General features: G+C 40.7%; 1 protein-coding gene across 2 annotated transcripts in view; it reads left to right on the plus strand.

Annotated features, from left to right (window-relative positions):
- znf609b (zinc finger protein 609b) overlaps window positions 1-20,569 on the plus strand; it is a 73,661-nt gene that overhangs the window by 33,014 nt on the left and 20,078 nt on the right. For both annotated transcript variants that reach the window (XM_071489202.1, XM_071489203.1), the window contains exon 3: window positions 15,966-16,191. In XM_071489202.1, coding sequence (XP_071345303.1) covers window positions 15,966-16,191 — 226 coding nt within the window. The remainder of the gene's footprint in view (window positions 1-15,965; window positions 16,192-20,569) is intronic.

Consider the following 20,569-nt stretch of genomic DNA (forward strand, 5'->3'; position numbering starts at 1 on the left):
GTTCCATTTTTCAAATTACACCAATTGCATTTTTTTAACAATGATATTTCATCATAGTTATACTAAAAATGACTTTTTTATTGATGTCGTGAAAGAATATCATTAAAGTTAACAATCATGGGGAGAAATTATGTTCCAGTCAATTTAAAAAAATATTTGAAATGATCATAAATTAGGATGTCATGAGGGTTTAAAAGCATACTTCATTAATGCGAGGGGGATAAATACAGGCAAAGTGCTTCATTCAAGGCTTATTCTTTTAGTTCAGCAGTATTTGCCTTAGATTTACTGATTCGGCAAAGCATGAGTCTCATGAGGGCATTACATTGAAGCCCCTCATGTTAAACATGATGGGAAAAGAGAGTGTTTGAGAATGAGGTAAAGCATGGTGTGGCTCACTGACCTGGGCCTCAGTCCAGCAACTTAACGCTTCATTACCACTGAATCCCTTAAATCCTCACCCCAATCTACTGCTCTTCAAGAGGAATAAATAAATAAATAAACTATATATGCATTAAGTATACAAACGCTGTTGGGTTGCACTGTTCCCCTGCCCTAGCTAAAGTTTCGCTTTGCTTGCTGCCAAGTCTTTTCAAACTCGGTGACATGGAACTATTTGACTCTGGCATCAAGGAGTCGGTCACTGTTTACATGACATTTTAAATTTATGCAGCTGGCAGTGGCCCTTTGATCAGGGCCAGATTTGGCCCATGAAGAGGCAAGTGTGTTAAAATAACAATATATAAAAAGATATGATGACGTTATTATCAGCAGAATGGCCGTATAAACCAGCTCTCCACTGCAGATGACACAGCCAAACATTAACTTTAAATTGCATGCTGAGTTTGGGAGATATTCATTGCCAAACAAGAGTCATAATAGCTTAATTCCAGTCCCCCATCCGGTGTGCAGTGTATGTGAAAATTTGTAAGCTATTAATGGACTAAATGTCAAATATTGGAACCAACACCTTGTACATGATAGATTTTCTCCAACTGCATTTTCTGCAGCTACCCTTATATTCCTCCTCCCAAGCAAATCAAGTTTTCTTAATAGTGCAGACTTTTGTACCCTGAGTGTTGTAACTTTTTTGTATTTGCATGATTTACTACATTAAAAGCCTTAAATGCCATAAGTAATACATGTAGGTGTCCTCTGCTTGTACCTCTCCTCAAACATTGGTTGTGTGCCAGTGACTTTTATAGTCTCCAGTGTATGAAGGTTTGATTTTCTCATGCTGTTTCCTTCCCTTAAACAAGAGAACCACATGCATCAAAGTCACCCCTGCCACGGCAGAGTCCTCTTATGAATGCTGATACGCTCAATGGAGACTGCATCAGTGTCCTTGAATATAGAAGCATTCCATTATCTGTTGTAGGCAGAGAAAGACTCGCCTGTCAAAATGGTGTTCATCCTACTTCACTGTTTTTCCTTCCATCCCTGTTCCAGACCCATGTGGTCAGCAGTCCTGTCAGTTGGTTTTTATTTATTGCTGTTACGGGTAAGGCTGTGATGTGGGTTGTACTGCTGGAAATGATTAAGTAACTACATAATTGAGCAAAAAAACATTTAAGAATCCAGGTGCATATTACTCTTTATCAGACTGCTCATTGGCCAACAACTTAACAACTATTATACTCTTCTTGGGGTCAACACTCCATTCCAATTTCCCCAGTACATGCAAAATGAATGTCTCTGGACTGGGAGAAAAACAAGAGCCACCTGGAAGACACCCATGCAAACACAGGGACAAGGTGCAAACTCCACATTGAAAGTGCTGGGCAGTTATCCTAGGTGCTTTAAACCCTTATCCATTTTGATTGGACCAGCATGCTGGGAATGCCAAAAATGTTGGGTTATCTGGCAAAAAATAAATTGAATATGGCTGAATTTCTTTGTACAATGTAACATACATTTTCCCCCTAAAGAGTAGTGCTATATATCATTTAAGCAAAACAAATGTTTATAATGTTTGCAGAGCTTGTCTTTGTTTCAAGCAAGATGGCGCACTGCCACTGTGAAGCACCGTGGGAAACCTTGTTTATCACAAACTGCCTTTTCAGACCGCATTGTAGTTTGGGTTTCCAGTGAAGTATTTCTGATTCCTGTGTATCTACAGTATCTCTACAATGTTCAATGCACATTAACATTCATTTAGAGTACGATATCCTATATTCACTCTATTAGCTCTGTTTTTGGTCTCGACAAAAACTTATCCTGAGGGAAATATCTGGCTCTTTAGTTGCTAAATACTCTACTGTGTTCACCAGCTCGTCTCTTAACTGTGACCGTCTGCAGTTTGGTGTTGAGAAGATTGTGTACAGTGGGTTTTTAAAACAGCTGCTTCCTGTGGCTGAAAAAGGCACTATGACAGTGGTGAGAGTGCAGCGAAACAGTGAAGTTGTGGGGTGGACAGCTAAACAATGGGCTGAAACTCACTATAAAGCTCCTTGAAGCCGAGGGGAGCTGCAGATTCAGATTCAGATGATAATTCTCTGTATCACTACGAATGACCCCTTTTACATAGTCAGATGATACATTTCTATTAGTCAAATATTGACGATAGCAGCTTTAAGTGTTAATTCTCTTAAATTTGCATGGATGCCCACTGGTTTGGCACAACATTTGCACCTTTCGATCCCCTTGTTGTGACTGTGAAATCATTTTTGTAATATGAATAAATAAATGAAAAGAAAGGCTGCTTCATTGGTGCACAGGTTAGATGACTGGTTGAAGACATGCAATGTTAAGAGTGGACATTACTCCTCTTTAACTTGATACGCAGGGAAAACGCCCTGAATTTATGATCCATGTAATTGTTGTTTTGCTGAGATGACTTTTCACCCTCCACCCAAAGAATGTACAAATACCAAGTATGCATTGTTTTCTTTGATAATCAAATATTCCTAAGGTAATTTCTCCCCAGCACCACTATTTCCAAATATACAAAAAGGACTTCAGGGTGTTGGTGTAGTGGCAGGAGGAGAGGATGTGTCACTGGATCAATAAAGGTGAAGTTAATATGGAAATGAGCCTTTCTTTGTAGTGGAGGCTGGGGAGTTGTTTAGTCCTTGGCGATGAGCTGAGCTCGCACATTCAATTATGTTTTGTGAGTGGAGCCTCTCTGTCCATCTGGAAAACTAAATTATGTTTAATCATATCCATTAGGTTTATGTATCCCTTGAAGAGCGAGACATTTTGCTGTTGAATTTATTCTCTTAAGTCATATGTCACAATTACTATGGTATTTTTATTGTTCATAATATAGCTGAGGATATTACTCTAGAGGTCCAGGCAATTTGGTTATTGCTGAATAATGGGACATTTAATATACTTAAAAAATCTGATGTAAGAATTCATAGACTTTGTTTCTGTGCTGCATGACCTTCAGACTATTCTTCTGGGGTTTTGTCCTGAACTGGTTAGGATAAATCAAATATTTTAATATAGTGTATGTACTTGGAGTTTTGTAGACCAGACTCATATTTTGTACTCTGTATTAGATGTGTAGCTGCTGGCTGCAGGGCTTGATTGTTCTTTGTGGAAGTCAAGAGTAAGCACAGAAAAACCACCAGTGACTTGTCAAAGGAGGTTTTTGCAGAATTTTAATATACGCTGTGAGTTTAAATATTTATTCCAGTCCTATCTCAAATGTAGTATTGGACATGAATTATTAAGCTCTAAATAGACAAAGTGTTAGGAATAAATGTACTTGAAAACCTTTAAAATGAAAGGCAAATATAGTGCTGCAGGAACGAGTCCTTAAACCTGGAAATTAGTTAGCATTTTAGCACTTCTGGTTCCCTTGTCATGAAGTCAGTGGGTTTTTGTGTAGATGACTAAAATAAGGTCTGTGGTTAACACAAGCTCAAGATGTTTTCACGTTTTATTGTACATATTTTATAGAAGGTGGTAATTCAAAAGCCAATAGAAAAATCCCATTGGCTTTTTGTCAGGATAACCAGGGCGATGCTAACTTAGCTACTTAGCTAACTTGCTAACTAAGAATGTGTCATCCCTGTAGCATGAAAAATATTTTTGCCTGATGTTCTGAGGCTAACTAATATTGAAAATATAAATACACATAGATACATTTCTGTGGTTTCACAAAATATGAACTATATATAACTTTATTTGAAAATCCATTAGCCACGGTATGTTAAATGGCATTTAACTTCAACTAACAATACATAATGCTGACCTTGCTAGCTCATAAGACTGTCAGTTTGACACTAAGTCCTCAGGATAAATAAAGATAGAGGTATCATCTGTGTTTATGGATAGCAGCTGCAGACAGGGGGGGGACTACAATGACTGCACTGACTGTTTATTTTTATCAGGGCATTAGCAGATTAGGCACTCAAACTAACAAGGTCATCAAACTCTGATGGCTGAGAGCAGCAGACCTCTGCTAAGCAGCTGGCAGAGAGAGGGGAGATTTGGTGTGTTATAGTGGGTTTCACTTTACTCCTGCTCCCTTGACATCCCTGCAGCCTGACCTATTAGTGGTTTTAATGAGCTGAAGGGCACAGAGATATAAATTGTTTAGAGATTCCCCACCAGCGGCTGCAATGTGATGACTGTACTATACTGTGTTGACACGTCGCCACATGTCCTTTGATTAAGCAAGTGTCTGAGGAACATTTGAGGGCTCAGTCTGCTTCTGTTGTTAGGCCAAAGTGCATCCACTGAGTCGTTTAAACCTTTTCAAACAGCTTTTAGATTGATTTGATTCTTGCTAAAGTAGATTTATTTCCGGGTCAGCTTGTTTTAGTAGGTGTTTCACTCCAGAAAATGCTTCTCACTTAACTCCCCAGATTATACTGAAGTCACATCCACACTATAATTATCAAGCAAGTCACAGACATGCTGTGTGGATCAGAAAATAAACTGTGGTGTAACTTACCCTCCTACACTCTTCTAGTGACCTGCCTTTTCAACTATTTCCCCTCTCCCCAAAGAGAGTGTTGAAATGTCATGTGGTGCAAGCTCCAGCGTTCATTGTCCCAAGGTGTATTAAGGTGTAAAAATCTGCAGGGCTTTGAGGGTATGGTGCGGGAAATACTGGCACTCAGTAATAGTGCACATCAGCACCCATTAAGATAGACATGGTTCAATAGGAGCTCTGTGAGACCGCCAGCAGCAGAGGTCAGTCAGAGTGGCAAGCCCTAGTGAAAGTACCAGCATGAGGGACATCGCGGTGAGGGCAGCTCGAGCACTACCTGCAGAGCAGAGCGCAGTACACTCCTTCACATCCACAGACATATTTCTACTCCCACATCCCTAGCCTTACCCTCTGCACCTTCATCATCTGCTGTTCTGTCAGAGCAGCTAAAACTCTGAATGCAGTTTTTTTTTCTGAGTTGTCAAGTCGAGAATGGATTTTGGAAGCTCTTCAAGAGATTCTCAGCGGTTATCTGCTGACTGTAGTCATGTAGGTATATTTAGCATTTTACCAGTGATTAATTATTTATAGTTTGCCATGTTGCCCAAACTCAAGTGAATATATCAGCAAGTACTGCAATTGTTGATGTTGCACAACTTTCTGGCACCCACACTTAAAGTGAGAAGTCTTTGTTGTGCTAAGTATAATATTCATTGTTTTCTGTTTGTTTGTGTCAGTCCACAAAACAATAGAAAGTCATTTGGCATCATTCTGTTTTTTTGGGTTTTGTTTTTGGTTTTTTTTTAAGTGTGTTAATTTATGTGTGGCTTAGGATTGTCTTTCTAATGTTTGGAGAAGGCACCACCCACAGAAGAGCGTCAACACAAGGGAAACAGACTAACAGAACATCTATAAATAGTTTGAGGTTAGGAGCTCTAGGGAAATCTCACTGCCTGAATAACAACTTGTTTTCCTTGTATAATGTGTGGGACTAGTAAAATGTCATTTGTTACTTAGCTGATAAGGTGTCTGGATAGTATGTCTAGGAGAATTTATTTTTGCTCAGCAGCTCTAGGCTTTTGAATTCAGGAAGGTAGGTAGGTACCTGGAAATGGAGTTTCAGTCACAGCTGTCAACATTGTGGTGAATCGTAAACACTGAGCCCACAACACAAGGAGCTAGATTTCTTTTTCCAGGCTGATCTCTGAGGCTTGGTCAAAACCACACACTTGTAAGAAGTCAAAGAGTGAATCATTGGTATTTGGGTGGGAATCTAGGTGGCTGAGCCGTTGATGACAGCCTCTCAGTGTGTTGTCAGGTTTCCCTTTGCTGTGAGATAAGATTTATGAGTATGGAGAGGGCTGGCGAGAGAGAAATCCTCATAGGCTCAGCTTAGCTTATCTGGATTTCTGCTCCCAGCACAGCCTCCCTGCCTGTCGGACGCAAGTGGGTGACCTTGACAAGAATGTGGCTTATTGTTGTAATAGATACTGTTGTTGTCAACTGACCTATGGTCAGAGTGGGAGGATGAGTAATGGGAGACAGAGAGAAGGGAAAGAACTGAGCAGAATCAGCGTCTCGATAGGACAAGTTCAAAGTTCTGTCCTAGCTGGTGACAGTGTAAGCTTCTGACATATTCTCAATGTTAGAATGAATAGTTGTCCCAGTATGCAATGTTGCACTGCCAGTTAACTGTGCTGCAAAATCATATGTTGCTGAGAACATCCAGCCACCACCCACTAACAGTGAAACCAGACTGGAGCTGCAACCATTAAGAATAATTGGCAAATATTTTGATGATTCAGTCACTGTTAAAGCAAAAATAGTGAATCAATGCTACATATTCTTGATCCCAGCCTTTAAATTCAGTTGATTTCCTGTTTTTGATCATCACACTGGAAGACGTCACATTCAACTCTACTAACAACTCTATTTTTCAGTCTAATTAACAATTAAGCGATTAATTGAAGATTAATCAGCAGATTAACTGTTGGTAAAAAATTATTTGTTGCAGCCTTATCTGCAACTATTTTAGTAATTGAACAATCACCTTGGTCTGTGAGAAATTATAACAAGCATTTTATACTGTTTTCTGTCATTTTATAGGTGGAAAAAAAAAACAGCTGCTCAATTGTTAGTCAAAACATCATTAGTTGGAGTAGTTGCATTATTATGTGTGTGAACAAAGAGATGTTTGGCTTGTTCAGCTTCTATGTGAAGAGCTTTTAGTACTCATGACAGCCAACAGCCCACCCCTGTGCAGTTATAACCCAACCCCCACCCTGTCATCTCACAAACAATACCAGGCGTGGGCTCAAGGCAGCCGGCTGGTCTAGGGAGAGGAAAGGAAGGAATTAGGTTGACAAGGTCAAGCTGACCCAAGACAAGAGAAAGTGTACCAAACCACCTGCTGTGTGTAAGCCCAGGCAGCCAACCAGGCATCCAGCCTGCCTGCCAAATCTCTGAGCTAAGCAGGTACAAATGAACTTTTCTTAATAAGAATGTAGGTAATGCTTCCAATCCACAGCCACTTGTTAGCCTACATTTGTGTTCAGAGCTCGGCTTGTTGTAAGGGTGATGAAAGGAAAGGCTCTGTTGAGTCTACAAGATATACTGAGGAGGTAACTTGCTTGTATTTAGCTTGACAGTTACTTTATTGGACAGAAAAAGTGTTTATGAATACTTTCATGAGCTAATGACTACAGTGCTTAAGAATTATAGGTAACCCATGATTGCTAAGGTCCCCAGAAGATGTGTTTGGAGATCAGCTGACTTTCTGCAGGCGACACCGTGAGGTTGACATTTGTGGTTTTGAGTAAAATGACTCAACGACTATTAAATGGACTGCCATGAAATTTTGTACAAAAATAATGACGTTCCTATTAGGGTTGGGCAGAATTTTCCATCAGCCATCCTCAGTCCAACAACCAGAGATTGCTGATTTATTTTGCAGGTGTGTGTGCTGTGCATGCACGCCGCAGGGGGTGGGGCAAAGGAGTCCCAGAAAATGGCAAATGCGAAACTAGGATGGTGAACATGGTAAAGATCTTTGCAGCTAAATATCACATTGTTACAGTAAATTGTGAAGATAACTTGGTTACAGTCTCTTGAGTCCTGTCTGAATATGTGAAGGGAGGCATGCTCAGATGCTGTGTTTTTATTATTCAATAATTTTTATAATTAACCCAGAAAGCATGAAAAGCAAATTCAGGATGTTTTATGACTTGGGTTTTATTTTACTCACTTTACTAAAATCTTGGGATGCAAAAATCTATGAGTGGTCAGTCAGAGAAACAGAAAACTAAATATTGTTCTAGTTTTCCTGTTCGATAGTAGTAGTGAAAGGAGAGGTTTTTTTTCCTCTGTGTGACTTTGCTTTAATAGGAAAATTAGGCCACTGCCTCATAAGTGAGCAAATTGGTAAGCTCCACTTATCTTGGCTCAGTCCTGTGCCCTGCGGTCCCTTGTGCCTTCTGTCTTTTTATATCACTTTTACTTTGCCTCATGTTGCTGTAGGAGTCGTCTCCTGACTAATGTCTGCTGTCCTTTCATCAGGGAGTGCAGATGCTTCCACAGGTAAAGCCTCTCATGCTCTCTGAAGAGGTTTCTCTTTGAAAAAGCTTTGTGTGCCTTTTTGCTTCAGAGCAGTCAAGGGCCTTGGTAGGATAGTAGCACTGATTTGCAGCATACAGCTATAATGTGTCATACTAAAAAGATATTACATTTGATTACTACTGTAATTTACAACAAGTGCAAAAGCATTGCTTGTCTCTGTAACTTGTCATTCACAGCTGTTGCTACGGGTTGTGAAATGAAAGTTTACTCTGCTGCATATGAAGCTGTTGCTTTCGCAGACATCTTTCATGTTTATGTCTCATCTTTCACTGTTCTATTTCCGAGCTTGGAGGTTGTTTTGTGTCATAAAACATGAGCTATAACGTGTTAAAATGTGGATGATGAAGAGGTTATTTTTTTAGACTTTTAAGATAAAACACAAATGTGTATTACATTAATGCTAATTTCATTTTAGCTTCTCTAGTCTGTCATATGAAAAACCTGTCATTTATACGCAGGGTGTAGGCCTGTAATGTTAAAGCGTCATATGGTAAACACGTTCTTTGTCAGACAATCACTATTTACTGTGAGATCCTGGTTTACTCATGAAGAGATTGTAGGTCATGGGTGGCCGACTTCATCACAGCTTAGTTTCCTCTCTGTATTATTAATGTGTGGTTATGCTTTCCTGAAAGCACAATTAGCAACTAAAACCGAGAAGAGTTGCCTAGAAACGGAGTGCCTTTTGCCAGCTGGCGGTGTACAATAGATGTCAGGTGTTCCTATTTGTGTTTTCTCTTTCAGTTTCTGTGATTATTCTGAGCTTCAAAGAGAATGACAATGTGGTTTCAGTAAAGGAATTGGGCCATTGTGCAGTGTTTGAAAACAATCGTGTGGGCTTTCAGAACTTGAAAGGGAATCCAGTCATTTTATGTCCTTTTTTCTGTCCCTTGGCGGATTTGAACATTTTTGTAATCAAATTAGATGAGGGTTGTGTGTTTGTTTTCAATTGCAGCTTAATGCTAATAACCATGTTACTTCACTGCCCCCAATAATACGGCTCACTTTAAAAGCTACCCACTGATGTGATTGCATGCTGATAACAAGACTATACATTGCAGTTGTCTCAACTGGTTAGAATTAAAATGCTGCTGCTCTTGAATTCATTATGTGGATTCAACAACTTGGTACAGATTACCAGTCTCCATATAGTTTGTATGACAGTCAGATAAAGAGTCCTTGGTCCTTTTTTCCCCCTAACATTTCTTAACTAGTGTCAGTGGTGGTGAAAGAGGCACCAACCAGAGCCAGCAAGAAGTATAATCTCCACTGGCCTCTGACCTCAGTAACTCACCAAAGATGTTCAAAGGTTCGGCCCCGGAGTCAAAAAGAATTTCATATTAAAGCGGAAACACTAAACTCAGCCAACTAATAGCACTTCTGGAAGGATTCATTTTTACTTAATAATGGACCTCTGTGTCAGGAAGAGTTACTTCTTCTCTTTAAAAACAGATGTTTTCTTTCTTTTGATGTTAAAAATGGCTTTGAATTTGCTTTATCAGGCTGGAGTATCTATACCATTCAATGGCTAAACAATTGGTGCCAGTTTAAATCAATTATAGTCAGAATAGGACCGGAAAACTCTGCTTTTGATTCAGGTTGCAGTGATTTCATTGCCAAACAATGCTCAGTGCATCTTTCTGTGCCACAGTTTTTGATTTCCAGACTCTTTTTGTTTGACATTCACAATAGGGCTGCAACTACAAAAGCATTTTCATTATCAGTTGATCTGTCAAATTGATGAGTTACTTAGTCTATAAAATGTCAGAAAACTGATCACAAAATATCAGTTTGCAGTTGTATAAAACAGAAGAACAAAAAATTCCTGCATTTGAGAAGAGGAAAAACAACCAAAGTTTTGAAATTTTAATTCCCAGCAATTATTGGAGTATCAAAAATGGTGGATCTGGGGAATTTTCTGTCAATGGACTGATCGACTACTCGACTTATCTTTTCAACTCCAAACCACAATAGCACAGTAATTCCTCAATCATGAAAAAAAATCAGATGAATGGGCAACACTATACTTTAATTCCCTTGTTTAACAGCTATAAGAGCATATAGATGTGTAATAAAGGCTTTATGACATGTAATTAAGTGTTTACTAATGTATCTGTCAACTCCTGGATGCTGTTGTGTAAACAGATATTGGCAGTATAGTAAATGTTACATTAGCCAAATACAGTATATTAATAAACATTTAAATGGTCCTACATACAACTACATTATAGTGTGTAATAAACCAGTTATTAAATGTTCGTTCTAAGAGTAAAGTGTTACCAATGAATTTATGTCATTATCATTTATTAATACAACAGAGGTATGTTAACAAGCAGTTTGAGTTAACCACATACTCCATTGGCTACAGGGCAGCTTACATGCATTAGCTTAATGTTATGTATTATCTACATTGTCATTGTTGTGAATTATTTACATTTCATGGTCAGAGATCACGACGATAAACCCACATCTGTGGTCAATCTGAATGACCTAGTGTGTGTTATCTGACCTGACTTCAGGACCATACATTGCTTCCAGGGAAGGTTAAATACAGGTCTTGAATTTTATTATGAAAGGGTGAACACAGAAATCTGTCAGATATGGGTCTCTCTCTTTAAACAGCGTTGTAACCGATTATCAAACCAACCTTAAAAAAAAGAGCAAGATAAACAAGGCTTGAGTGGGTGCACAAAATCAAGTAAGCATGTGGAGAAACTCCTCATGGTGTTTTATTACAGGCACTAATGCAGAAAAAGCACCAGAAAAAATGTAATTCTATGGTTTAGCACTGATGTGTATTGAACTACAGTTGCAGACATGACACTCTGTGACCTGTAACAGCAGTCTCGTGTGAACGGCTAAACCATGACCAGAACATGCTTTCATAATCCCGTGTCGGACATGAGGTTTGTGTATGAAAGTGATATTAGTCTGGAGAAGGTCCATTGTGAAGAATGAATGTCGGCTTTCTACCATTTTAGAAACAATAATACCAGAATCACACATCATAAGGTCACGTGATTTTATTTTTCACCATTCAGTATTTGTGATGCATGACTAACAAGCTTGTTTTCAGATGTTATGGGAAATACAGTGAATAAATTCTACCGGCCCAAATAAAATGACAAAACAAATCGGTAACGCTTTATTTTACAGGTCTGTTATTTGTTAATCATTCCGTGAAAGTCTCCTGGACAGAACCGTGTAGTTTGGTAGTAATCAGAGGGAAAATGGAGACAAAGTTCTGAGACTGTTCAGTCAGTCATGTGGAGTTTATTATTGATGACCAGATGAATTTCCATGAAAGAAATTGCCCCATTTATCCCCAGTGAATATTTATTACTCATTCATTTATTATTGGACTTTCCATACACTTTGAAGACTGTGTTTGTGTGTAGACACATTTTGCACGCTTAGCTCATCTGCTATCCTCTGAATAAATACCTCAAGATCGAGCAAGGTTAGTATTTAGAAATAATTGGAAGTCTACCAACTGCTCTTTCTCTGTTTTGCCTATAATTCAAGTCATGTGAGATTATTTGGAAATAAATTGGCAGCATTACCAACAAATCATCCAGATCATTGTTTGTGACATTAAAGGTCATGTCTTTGTTTTAGCCAATTTAAAATTAAGTAGAGTAGTAGAGTAATAGCTGTTCACGCATTTCAGTGGTTCTCAGAGTCAGGCTGAGGCACTTGTTTTGCTCACTTAAGTAGGGTGTCCAACAAAGGTTCAAAGCTTAATTTGGTCAACTGTATTCTAGCCCCACACCACCAACAAGCTTTTAGCCAAGACAGGTGTCTCAGTATGACACTTCAGTGTAATCCTTTCTTAATCCTCGTCCAAGCTCAGTGCTCAGTTTCTTAATCCCAACTCTAATAAACAAGTTAAAGCTGAACTTAATGTGTCCTGTAAAAAGTGCAGCACGTGTCCGTCTGCCATGGGCGAGTTATTGTGTGATCTCTGGAAATCCAGGCAGAGTTCCCCCTCTGTCAGCACTGTGAGGTATGCTCAACACCAGTCCAAGATTCGTAGGAATTTTTTGTCAGCCAGTTAAACATTATTCTTGCCAGTGTGGCTTTCTCGAGGAGTCTGCATGGGGTTTTAGTTAAGAAAAGGTTTGCGTGACATTCAAGCATTGTGGTTTTGGGGGAGATTTCAAAATCCGTCTGTAAAGTCTTGCAAGGAGGGAAGAAATCTTGGAATCTGGCATCGGCTGAGCGTCGGGTAGAGGCTTGTGTAATCTGGCAAGTTGTGTAGCTCAGTTGCAAGTGGTTTTTCGAAACCCTGGACAAGACGTCAGGCATTTCACTATGTGGGTTTGCATTCTGCAGCCCAAGAGTGAAAGTCCTTTTGTTCACCCTTCCATTGATAGAACTTGGGAATGGAGCAGCATTGTTCATGTGCATTGTAAACTGGTACCATTTCCATTTTGATTCTATTCTAATGAGTTTATACCATTACATAATGAATGGTTCCTATCGTGGAGTTCCACTTCACTGGCTTGTTACTTTTATTTCTGGCTATTGAAACAAAACAATTCCCCTGTCTTTATAGCTTGCTTGGTAACAAGAATTAAGTGATAAAAATAAAATCAAAGCTCATCCAGGCAAGGTTATATTCAATCAAGATAGATCTGAAATTCATGAAGATGATTGATAGAAATTATGAACCTCAGGAATAAAGGATGGAGCTGCTCTGGGAATCTGCAGTATTCAGTGTTATTAAAACAACAGGAGAGTTAGGATTAAAAAAACGCTTCTGATCTTAAGGTTTGTAATCCAGGGGAATCCTTCAACTTCACTATACGTTGATACTTCACCTGTTCTCAATTCATTCAGGTGTTATTAATGTCCCATTATTTTAAATTAAGTTTCATAGCTCATCGCTGGGTTCTCACGAATGCATTTTGTTTATTGTTTTGATAATGACTGGTAATCGGGGTTAGAGCTGCACCAATTAGCCGATTAACCAAATAGTTGATCGACAGAAAATTAATCAGCAACTATTTTGTTAATTCATTAATAATTTCACAAATTTAACCAGAAAAAAAATGCTGAGATTTCTGTGGTTGCAGATCCTAGTTTTGTCATTGTAACCTAAATATCTTCAAGTTTTGGTCTATCGGTTCAACAAAACCAGACATTAGTTGAAGTTGTGTGTGAATTTGTCAGTATTTTCTGGCATTTATAAACATGAATTAAATCATGTAAATGGTCTGCAGATTCTGTCGATAATGAGACTAATCGTCAGTTGCAGCCCTAATCTAGGTTAGATCATCGTAAATCTACCGAAAATCGTAGTAGCTAAAGGAAAGAAGTTGATGTTCACGGTGGCAAGGGGTTATTTTTGTGCAGCTTTTGTTGGTTGTGGTTGGTCAAAAAAAGGAAACAAATAATGGAGGTTGTCAACGTAGCAGTTTTTAACAAAAGGCAAGTAGGAAAACACATGTAGGTTCTATTTCGGTCCAACAGTAGCTCGACAAAGGCAACAACCCTTAACACTGCTGCACATGAGTGCTGAAAACAACTGGGTTTCTGAGTTTGATTTAATGATTTCAGTGTTTAAAGTAGGTTATTTCCAGGCCATTACTGTCATCTTACCTTGATCACAAAATTACTCAAAATATCAGTTCCCAAAATGTCGACGCAAACAGTTTGATGACTCGAGTCAATTTAGAGGAGGCTCAGCATGAACGTGTTTGCACCTTTCACCGTTTGCTGTCACTCTGAAGGAGGGCTGGTTGTGTGTTCTTGTCTGCAGCCCACTGTGTCTCCATAAGGCCCAGGAACAGTGTGTGGTGACAGCTCGGGTGATTACCTGTCCTGTCTCATTCACTCAGCCGGCCTGCAGCTTGGCCACATCATGCATCAGAAACTGACAGACAGTGATTACGATGTCGTTAGGCCTGACTCTGCGCTGCTCTCTGCACACATTCATTTGCTCGTCCTCTGAGCACTGGCAGAAATATGCTTTTCAAGCTCATTTCAGTAATCCATGAAATACGAAGCTGATGACAAGTCTTGAGCCAATATTAAATGTCATTATGGACTAATGTTTGGTTTTCAAAGCACTGATTCAGATTTCTCATTCAGTGATTGATCTGAAATGTGTCATGCAAATTAATTCATGGTGGTAATACTTTGATATGATTTGTTTTTATACATTTGACTTTTCCAAAATGATGATCAATCACAGCATTTTTTATTAATGTCAAATAATTTAATTAATTGAAATGCTAATTAGCACTAAATACAGCTGTACACTAAGTATGGCTGGGAATGTAATTAATTTTGCAGATATTTAAAAAAAAAAAAAAAAATTAGTACTGGACAAATTGAAAGTTGGATTTATCATCTGGAAACCATGAATGAATTCTGATGAGATATGTCTCAGGATAAATTGAAAAAATAAATGAACTACTGGTGGGATCAGCAAAGTCAGGATTCATCCTCCTCAGATGTGCCAATAGTTGAGATAACTCCAAGCAGAGATGAGCAGTTTTACTTCTCCAGGTCGTACTTTGAAACAGTAAGTAGATTATAACAATTATTTAAAGCGTGTACAGTCTTCTAATCCAATGTGTCAATTGTTATTTTGTCTTCCAAGTCTAATTGGATGCAGCATTGGCAGCATATTCCCGAGCACTGAATGGTTTATGCCCAATTAATAAATGTGTGGTGTTGGCTGCAGCGTGGCATTCTTCCGGCAGTTCAGCGCTAATGACTTGGAGCGCTTTAATGTTGACTGCCTTGAATAAAGAGAACTAAGCCTGGTATCACTGTGGTCCTTAAACCACCATCAGTCTTCCTCCCTCTGTCTCTTTTCCGCCTACACACTTTTCTACCTCCTGCTCTCTCTCACTCTTCCCCTCAGTTGCTCTCATCATCTCCCCCCCTTCCTGTCCTTTGCATTTTCGTTTTCCACACAGGCCCACTGTCTCTTCATTGCTGTCACAGTGTGTCAGAACAGGTGGAATCAATTACTGACCCTCAGCAGCCCGCTCCCTGCCACAACTAGCTCTTTAATTGAGGGAATTAATGAGTGATCAGTCTGTGAGATTATTTGTGTCATGGATCTCGCTCGGCTGTGTGTGAGGGAAGAAAGCTGGGGGAGGGATTGTTTGACCAACCCTGCATAACTAATGCTGTCCTTCCACAGAGGCAGTCAAAGCAGTTCCCATGTCCCTCCCTGCCTGCTAATCGCCTCTAAGGTTGAGGAAAGACATAGTAGCACATTACAACACTGACTGCTGCATAGACCGTTCTCTGATTAAAATTTCTTTGAAGGACCACTGAAATACCAGGATGTCTTTCAGGCGCTCAGCACTTTTTTTCTCACTTCCTCTCATTGTGGCATCCGTTGGCTGTATCTCAACATCTGCGCTGTACATGTTTATACAGTGGTTCTGAAGTGTCTCATGTGTTTCTCCTTCTCTCTCAACCCCCACTTCTTTCTTCACAGATGGAATCTCCTGTCTCTACGCCAGCCCCTCCCCCCCTCCACCTCCTGGCCACAGTAGGCAACAGTGAGATTGCCTCGCCGTGTGAGCAGATAATGGTGCGTACACGCTCAGTAGCAGTGAACACATCCGATGTGGCCCTGGCTACCGAACCTGAGTGCTTGGGGCCCTGCGAGCCTGGTACCAGTGTCAATCTCGAAGGCATTGTGTGGCAGGAAACTGAGGACGGTAAGTGAAGTGGTTTAACGTGCTTTCTAGCGAATGTCTTCCCTGTGTAACATAAGAGTCCTGGAGTTTGTTGGAAAAGAAAAATAAGCTACAAACATATGGGATAGTTTGTTGTTTTTTTTTGCTTTTATTTACATAGCCAGTGTGGTTGCATTAAGACATCAAAGAGGTATTGGTTTTTTGAGGCTTTAGTAAATAAAAAAATAAAAAAAAGAAAAGAAAGAAAAACCATCATCTTGCTCCATACATATTTTGCCTGTTAAATGTAATTGGATATGCCCTTACTGCCTCAGGAGCTGGTGATGGTACTAATGTGAGCTTTAACAGCGCACATGCTGTATAATATTGCCAACAAGAATAGTAGTTGGCAGGCAGTTCTTAGGTGGCCTTGATTTGTTTTGTGCTCGGGAGCACACAGACGGGAGTTTGTTGCACAGAGATATCTGCTCTCAACAACAACATGCCTCATAACACAAAGCACTTTTTTTTTTTTTTTGCAAGCCTGCCAGTTGGGAATAGAGTTGGCTCCTCTTCTGCAGAGCAGTCCGAGTAAAATCTTAGACCCTCTCAGTTTTCCTGCCTTTGATCGAAACCGCATTCAGCTTACTTAATTTTAAGATGTATCACCAACACTATCAGGTTCTGCTGGGTCTGAAAAACTGCCCTCTTTTTCTATCGTGCATGTGAAATAATGCAAACACCTAATCTTCAAAGCAGCTCACGCTCAGTCGCTCTGCGGGCATGCTGAGTACAAATCGCCCACACATCCACAGTGCTGCTTGTTGGTTCACTTGGAGGAACTGAAGAGAAAAGGTCCCTGCCTCATCAACATTCCCAAAGCACAGTCCCCGCTATTGAGTGGCGCCCACCCCCCCACCCCAACCTTTTTTTGATTTTTGCTCAGCCCTGGGCTGTGTCTGATTCACCCCTGTTCTCCTCTGTGTTGCAGCTCTTTTCTGTTACCAAGCATCCAGCCAGTCACCCCTTGACTCTGTTTCCAAGCAAACTGGGAGAGAGTGAGTGCAAGGCATGGGGTTGGGGCAGGAGAGGGGGGGTAGACAAGGCTACTTCTGTTAGTGACACAAACATGGCTCAGAGCCAACACCAGTACTATGTTTGTGCTCCCTCATTCTCTGCCTCCCACAGAGTGATTGACCCTCCCCCTCGCCCTGCCCCCTTCCCTTTCACCGTCCAAGTCTGTCCTTTGCCTGCACTCGCTCTCTCAAAGCTGCTATTTTGGCTGAAAGAGGTAGTGGTTTGGCCTGATGGAGCTGTGTTTTCTCCTGATTCTACTCTATCTGGCTCAGTGGGGAGGAGGCTGGTGGGAGCTTTTGAGTGGTTTTAAAAGTGGTATGGTGGAGATGGAGGGTGGGTTGTGTGTGTGTGTGTGTGTGTGTGTGTGTGTGTGTTATGGGGAGAGGGGGGGCACTCTGCAGGTGTAGCGCACAGGTTGTTATGACCATCAGAGGTGTAGAGACCAGCAGGGCTTCCAAAATCCAACCCCCTTTGCTCTCTTTGAAGCCTGTTTTTTTTTTTATCTCAGCTGAAACCTGTATCAGGTAGTCGCAGTCAGGGTAGAAAATCAGACGATAGTGAAGATACATTTAAGAACAGCCACCATGAAGTGGCCCCTCTGTGTTGAGATACACATTCATTCTTATATGGCTTTCTTTTTTGGCTTTCTATTTTTTACGACTCATGCTGTTGATGCTGTTCAAAAACATCACAGCTTGTTAATTGCTGACAAAATCAGCTGAAGTTTTGTGTGTAAAGAGAGCGCTGCGCCTGAAATGTGTGCTGTTTTTAAATCCTTGCTAGATGTGCAATTGTCAGTTTTAGGTGTCATATAAACAGCCGTCAGTGTAGCTGGAGATGGAAGACTGAATCTGGGCTGAGTTTCTAAGGAGACATTTCTCAGTAGCCTCTATTGTATTGGATTTTGCACACTACATTAAACAACACAAAGATGCGTATTCCCTCTACATCATTTTAATGGTACAAGCCCCTAACAACCCACTGGCTAGTCTTAAAATGAAAGAGACCCAGATGCTGTTCACATCAAACTATGCTGCCTTCCCACTGTTTTTCCCTGAGAGACCTATGATAGCAGACTTCTCTCATTGTGGGGCAACTGAACAAATGAAAACCAAATGAGGAAATCAAGCAAATCCAGGCAGAGTACCAGGGAAGAGCAACAAACAGAGGCCCCAAAGACATAGCAGAGGCATCCTGATTAGCAGTGAAGTTGAGCAGTCCCCCACTTCTCTGCATGACAAGTCTCATATAGGGCTGTTTAGGCATGCACTGCGTGTGTGCACGTTTCATTTAGCATGCCAACCAACAGCTGCTTCATCACCTCCGCCTTTCGGCCTTGTGGGAGTAAATGAACAACAGGCTCCCAGTAATTGTCTGCGCCTCACCCAACTCACCAAGTGCCAGAGAAAGAAACAGATGAGGAGGAAGCAAGCGACAACTAACAAAATACGATCACAGACGCTGCACCTTCGGTCAGAGCTGACAAGAGTCTTGGCTGATGAGGTCGCATAAATTTTTCATCCCATGTAATCTGAGCACAGATGTAGCAGCCCTTACAGCCGAATCTTCGTAATGGCAAGATTTAATCAGCAGCCTGAATGTATAAGTGGAAGGCTGAATGAACAAAATAACCCATTAAACCTAAAAACAAAATACAATTTGATGCATTTATTCCCGTGCAGGAGACAAAGTGGATAATATGAGGTGAGGGAAAGTGAGTCTGTGTCGTGCAGTCAGTTTGGGGGCGAGTGGAGTGTAGACAGAAGGAAGGAGGAGGGGGCAGAGCCGTGGTATTTTAAGGCCCCGCACTGACACAAATCCCCTCAGCACAGACAAGGCAGTGGCAGCTCCCAGGGTCGTGTCGGCAGAGCGATGGGCCAACCCCTCCCAGGCTTAGCATGCTGATACCTCCAAATGTCATCTCTAAAATGCTGGAGAAGTTTGTTGCTCTTGAAACACAGCCCAGAACGCCTTGGCTCCTGCTCCAGGGTAGAGAGAACACAGAGGGGGCCCCTTTGGCCAAACACTGCAGCTCCATGCCAGTGCAGCCCCTCCTCACCCCCACCCCCCGAAGCCTCACACTTACACACCGACCCTCCTGTACACAGAAGGCTAGTTCCCAAGCAGGTCCCACAGCTTCTTAAGCTCCCTAATAGACAAATAATACAGGCTGTTTGTGATAAATGTTTGTCTCATGGATTATTTATGCAACACACATTACATCATTGTAGCATTACGAGAACTGGCTTTATCGCAGGAGTTAAAAGCTGCGAGGCATCTGAATAGAAGAGAGGTCAGTGTGAAACGGATATTCCTGTATAAACGTTTGAGAGATGTGGGTTTTTCTTTCTTTATTTCTCCAAGCCTGTCAGTTGGAGTTGAGAAGAGGAATACTGTATGAAAGGAGCACTTGTACCTCACTTGCCAGCTTTGCTTCCTTGCTCTTTTGGAGACCACCTGTCAGTGGCCTCATTGAAATGTTTTTATAAAGCCGAGCGGTGGCTGCTCTCTGTGAACTTGCTATAGAAACTGTCCTTGAAATAAGAGTGAGCATTGTCAGGAGGCCTGTAGCTCTGTGCCAGGCCAATGAGCAAGAAGAAGATGGAGTGAAAAATCAATCACAAAGGTCCAACTTCTGTTAACAATAGAGGACATATCGAAAAGGAAAGAACAAAAAGTGATATGCCACCTTCTTTCTCTAGCTCCCACTCTGTAGATTTTAATTTGCCAGTTTCTTAGCCACGTTTACTTTCCACACTGCCAAGCCAATCTTTACCCTCATCAGTGTTCACGGTGCAAGAATGGAAGTGGCCAATTTCCAGGGGAAAAAAATGAACAGCCGCATGTTGTAAAAAATTCTTCCTAAATATGTGGTCGAAATAATACTCTGGAAGGAACTTAAGATATAGGAGACTCACCAGGAGGCTTGTCCTGTTAGTCATAAATTTAGTCCAAGATGGCACCTGAGCAAAAGCTGCATTTCTTTCAAGCACTTAAATGGTCTTGAAACGTAAATCATATGCCTTGAGGAGCTGTAAGCTTTGTCGGCAGTTGTCATAAGATATCATGTTTTCTATACACGTCAACGGGAGCTTGGGTAATGTGCCTTTAGCAGACTTGTCTCATAATCTCAGCACCATCTTCTTTAAGAGATTGCAGATTTGCGCAGATGACATTTAAGGAAACTGCTGCTTGCCTCACTACAAATTATTTACAGCTATAAATGCATGTAGAGTTGGTAGAGATGTCAAATATTTATTTTGAGGCGGTTACATGCATGGCTGCTGCTTTGTGATCTACTCCCACTGTAAGAGTAAACATGTAGTGATTTTGTGGAAGGAGA

Source organism: Trachinotus anak, unplaced genomic scaffold, assembly GCF_046630095.1.
Source record: "Trachinotus anak isolate AG129_WGS33_773 ecotype Australia unplaced genomic scaffold, CSIRO_AGI_Tana_v1 ptg000011l, whole genome shotgun sequence".
In the NCBI taxonomy this organism is placed as follows: Eukaryota; Metazoa; Chordata; class Actinopteri; order Carangiformes; family Carangidae; genus Trachinotus; species Trachinotus anak.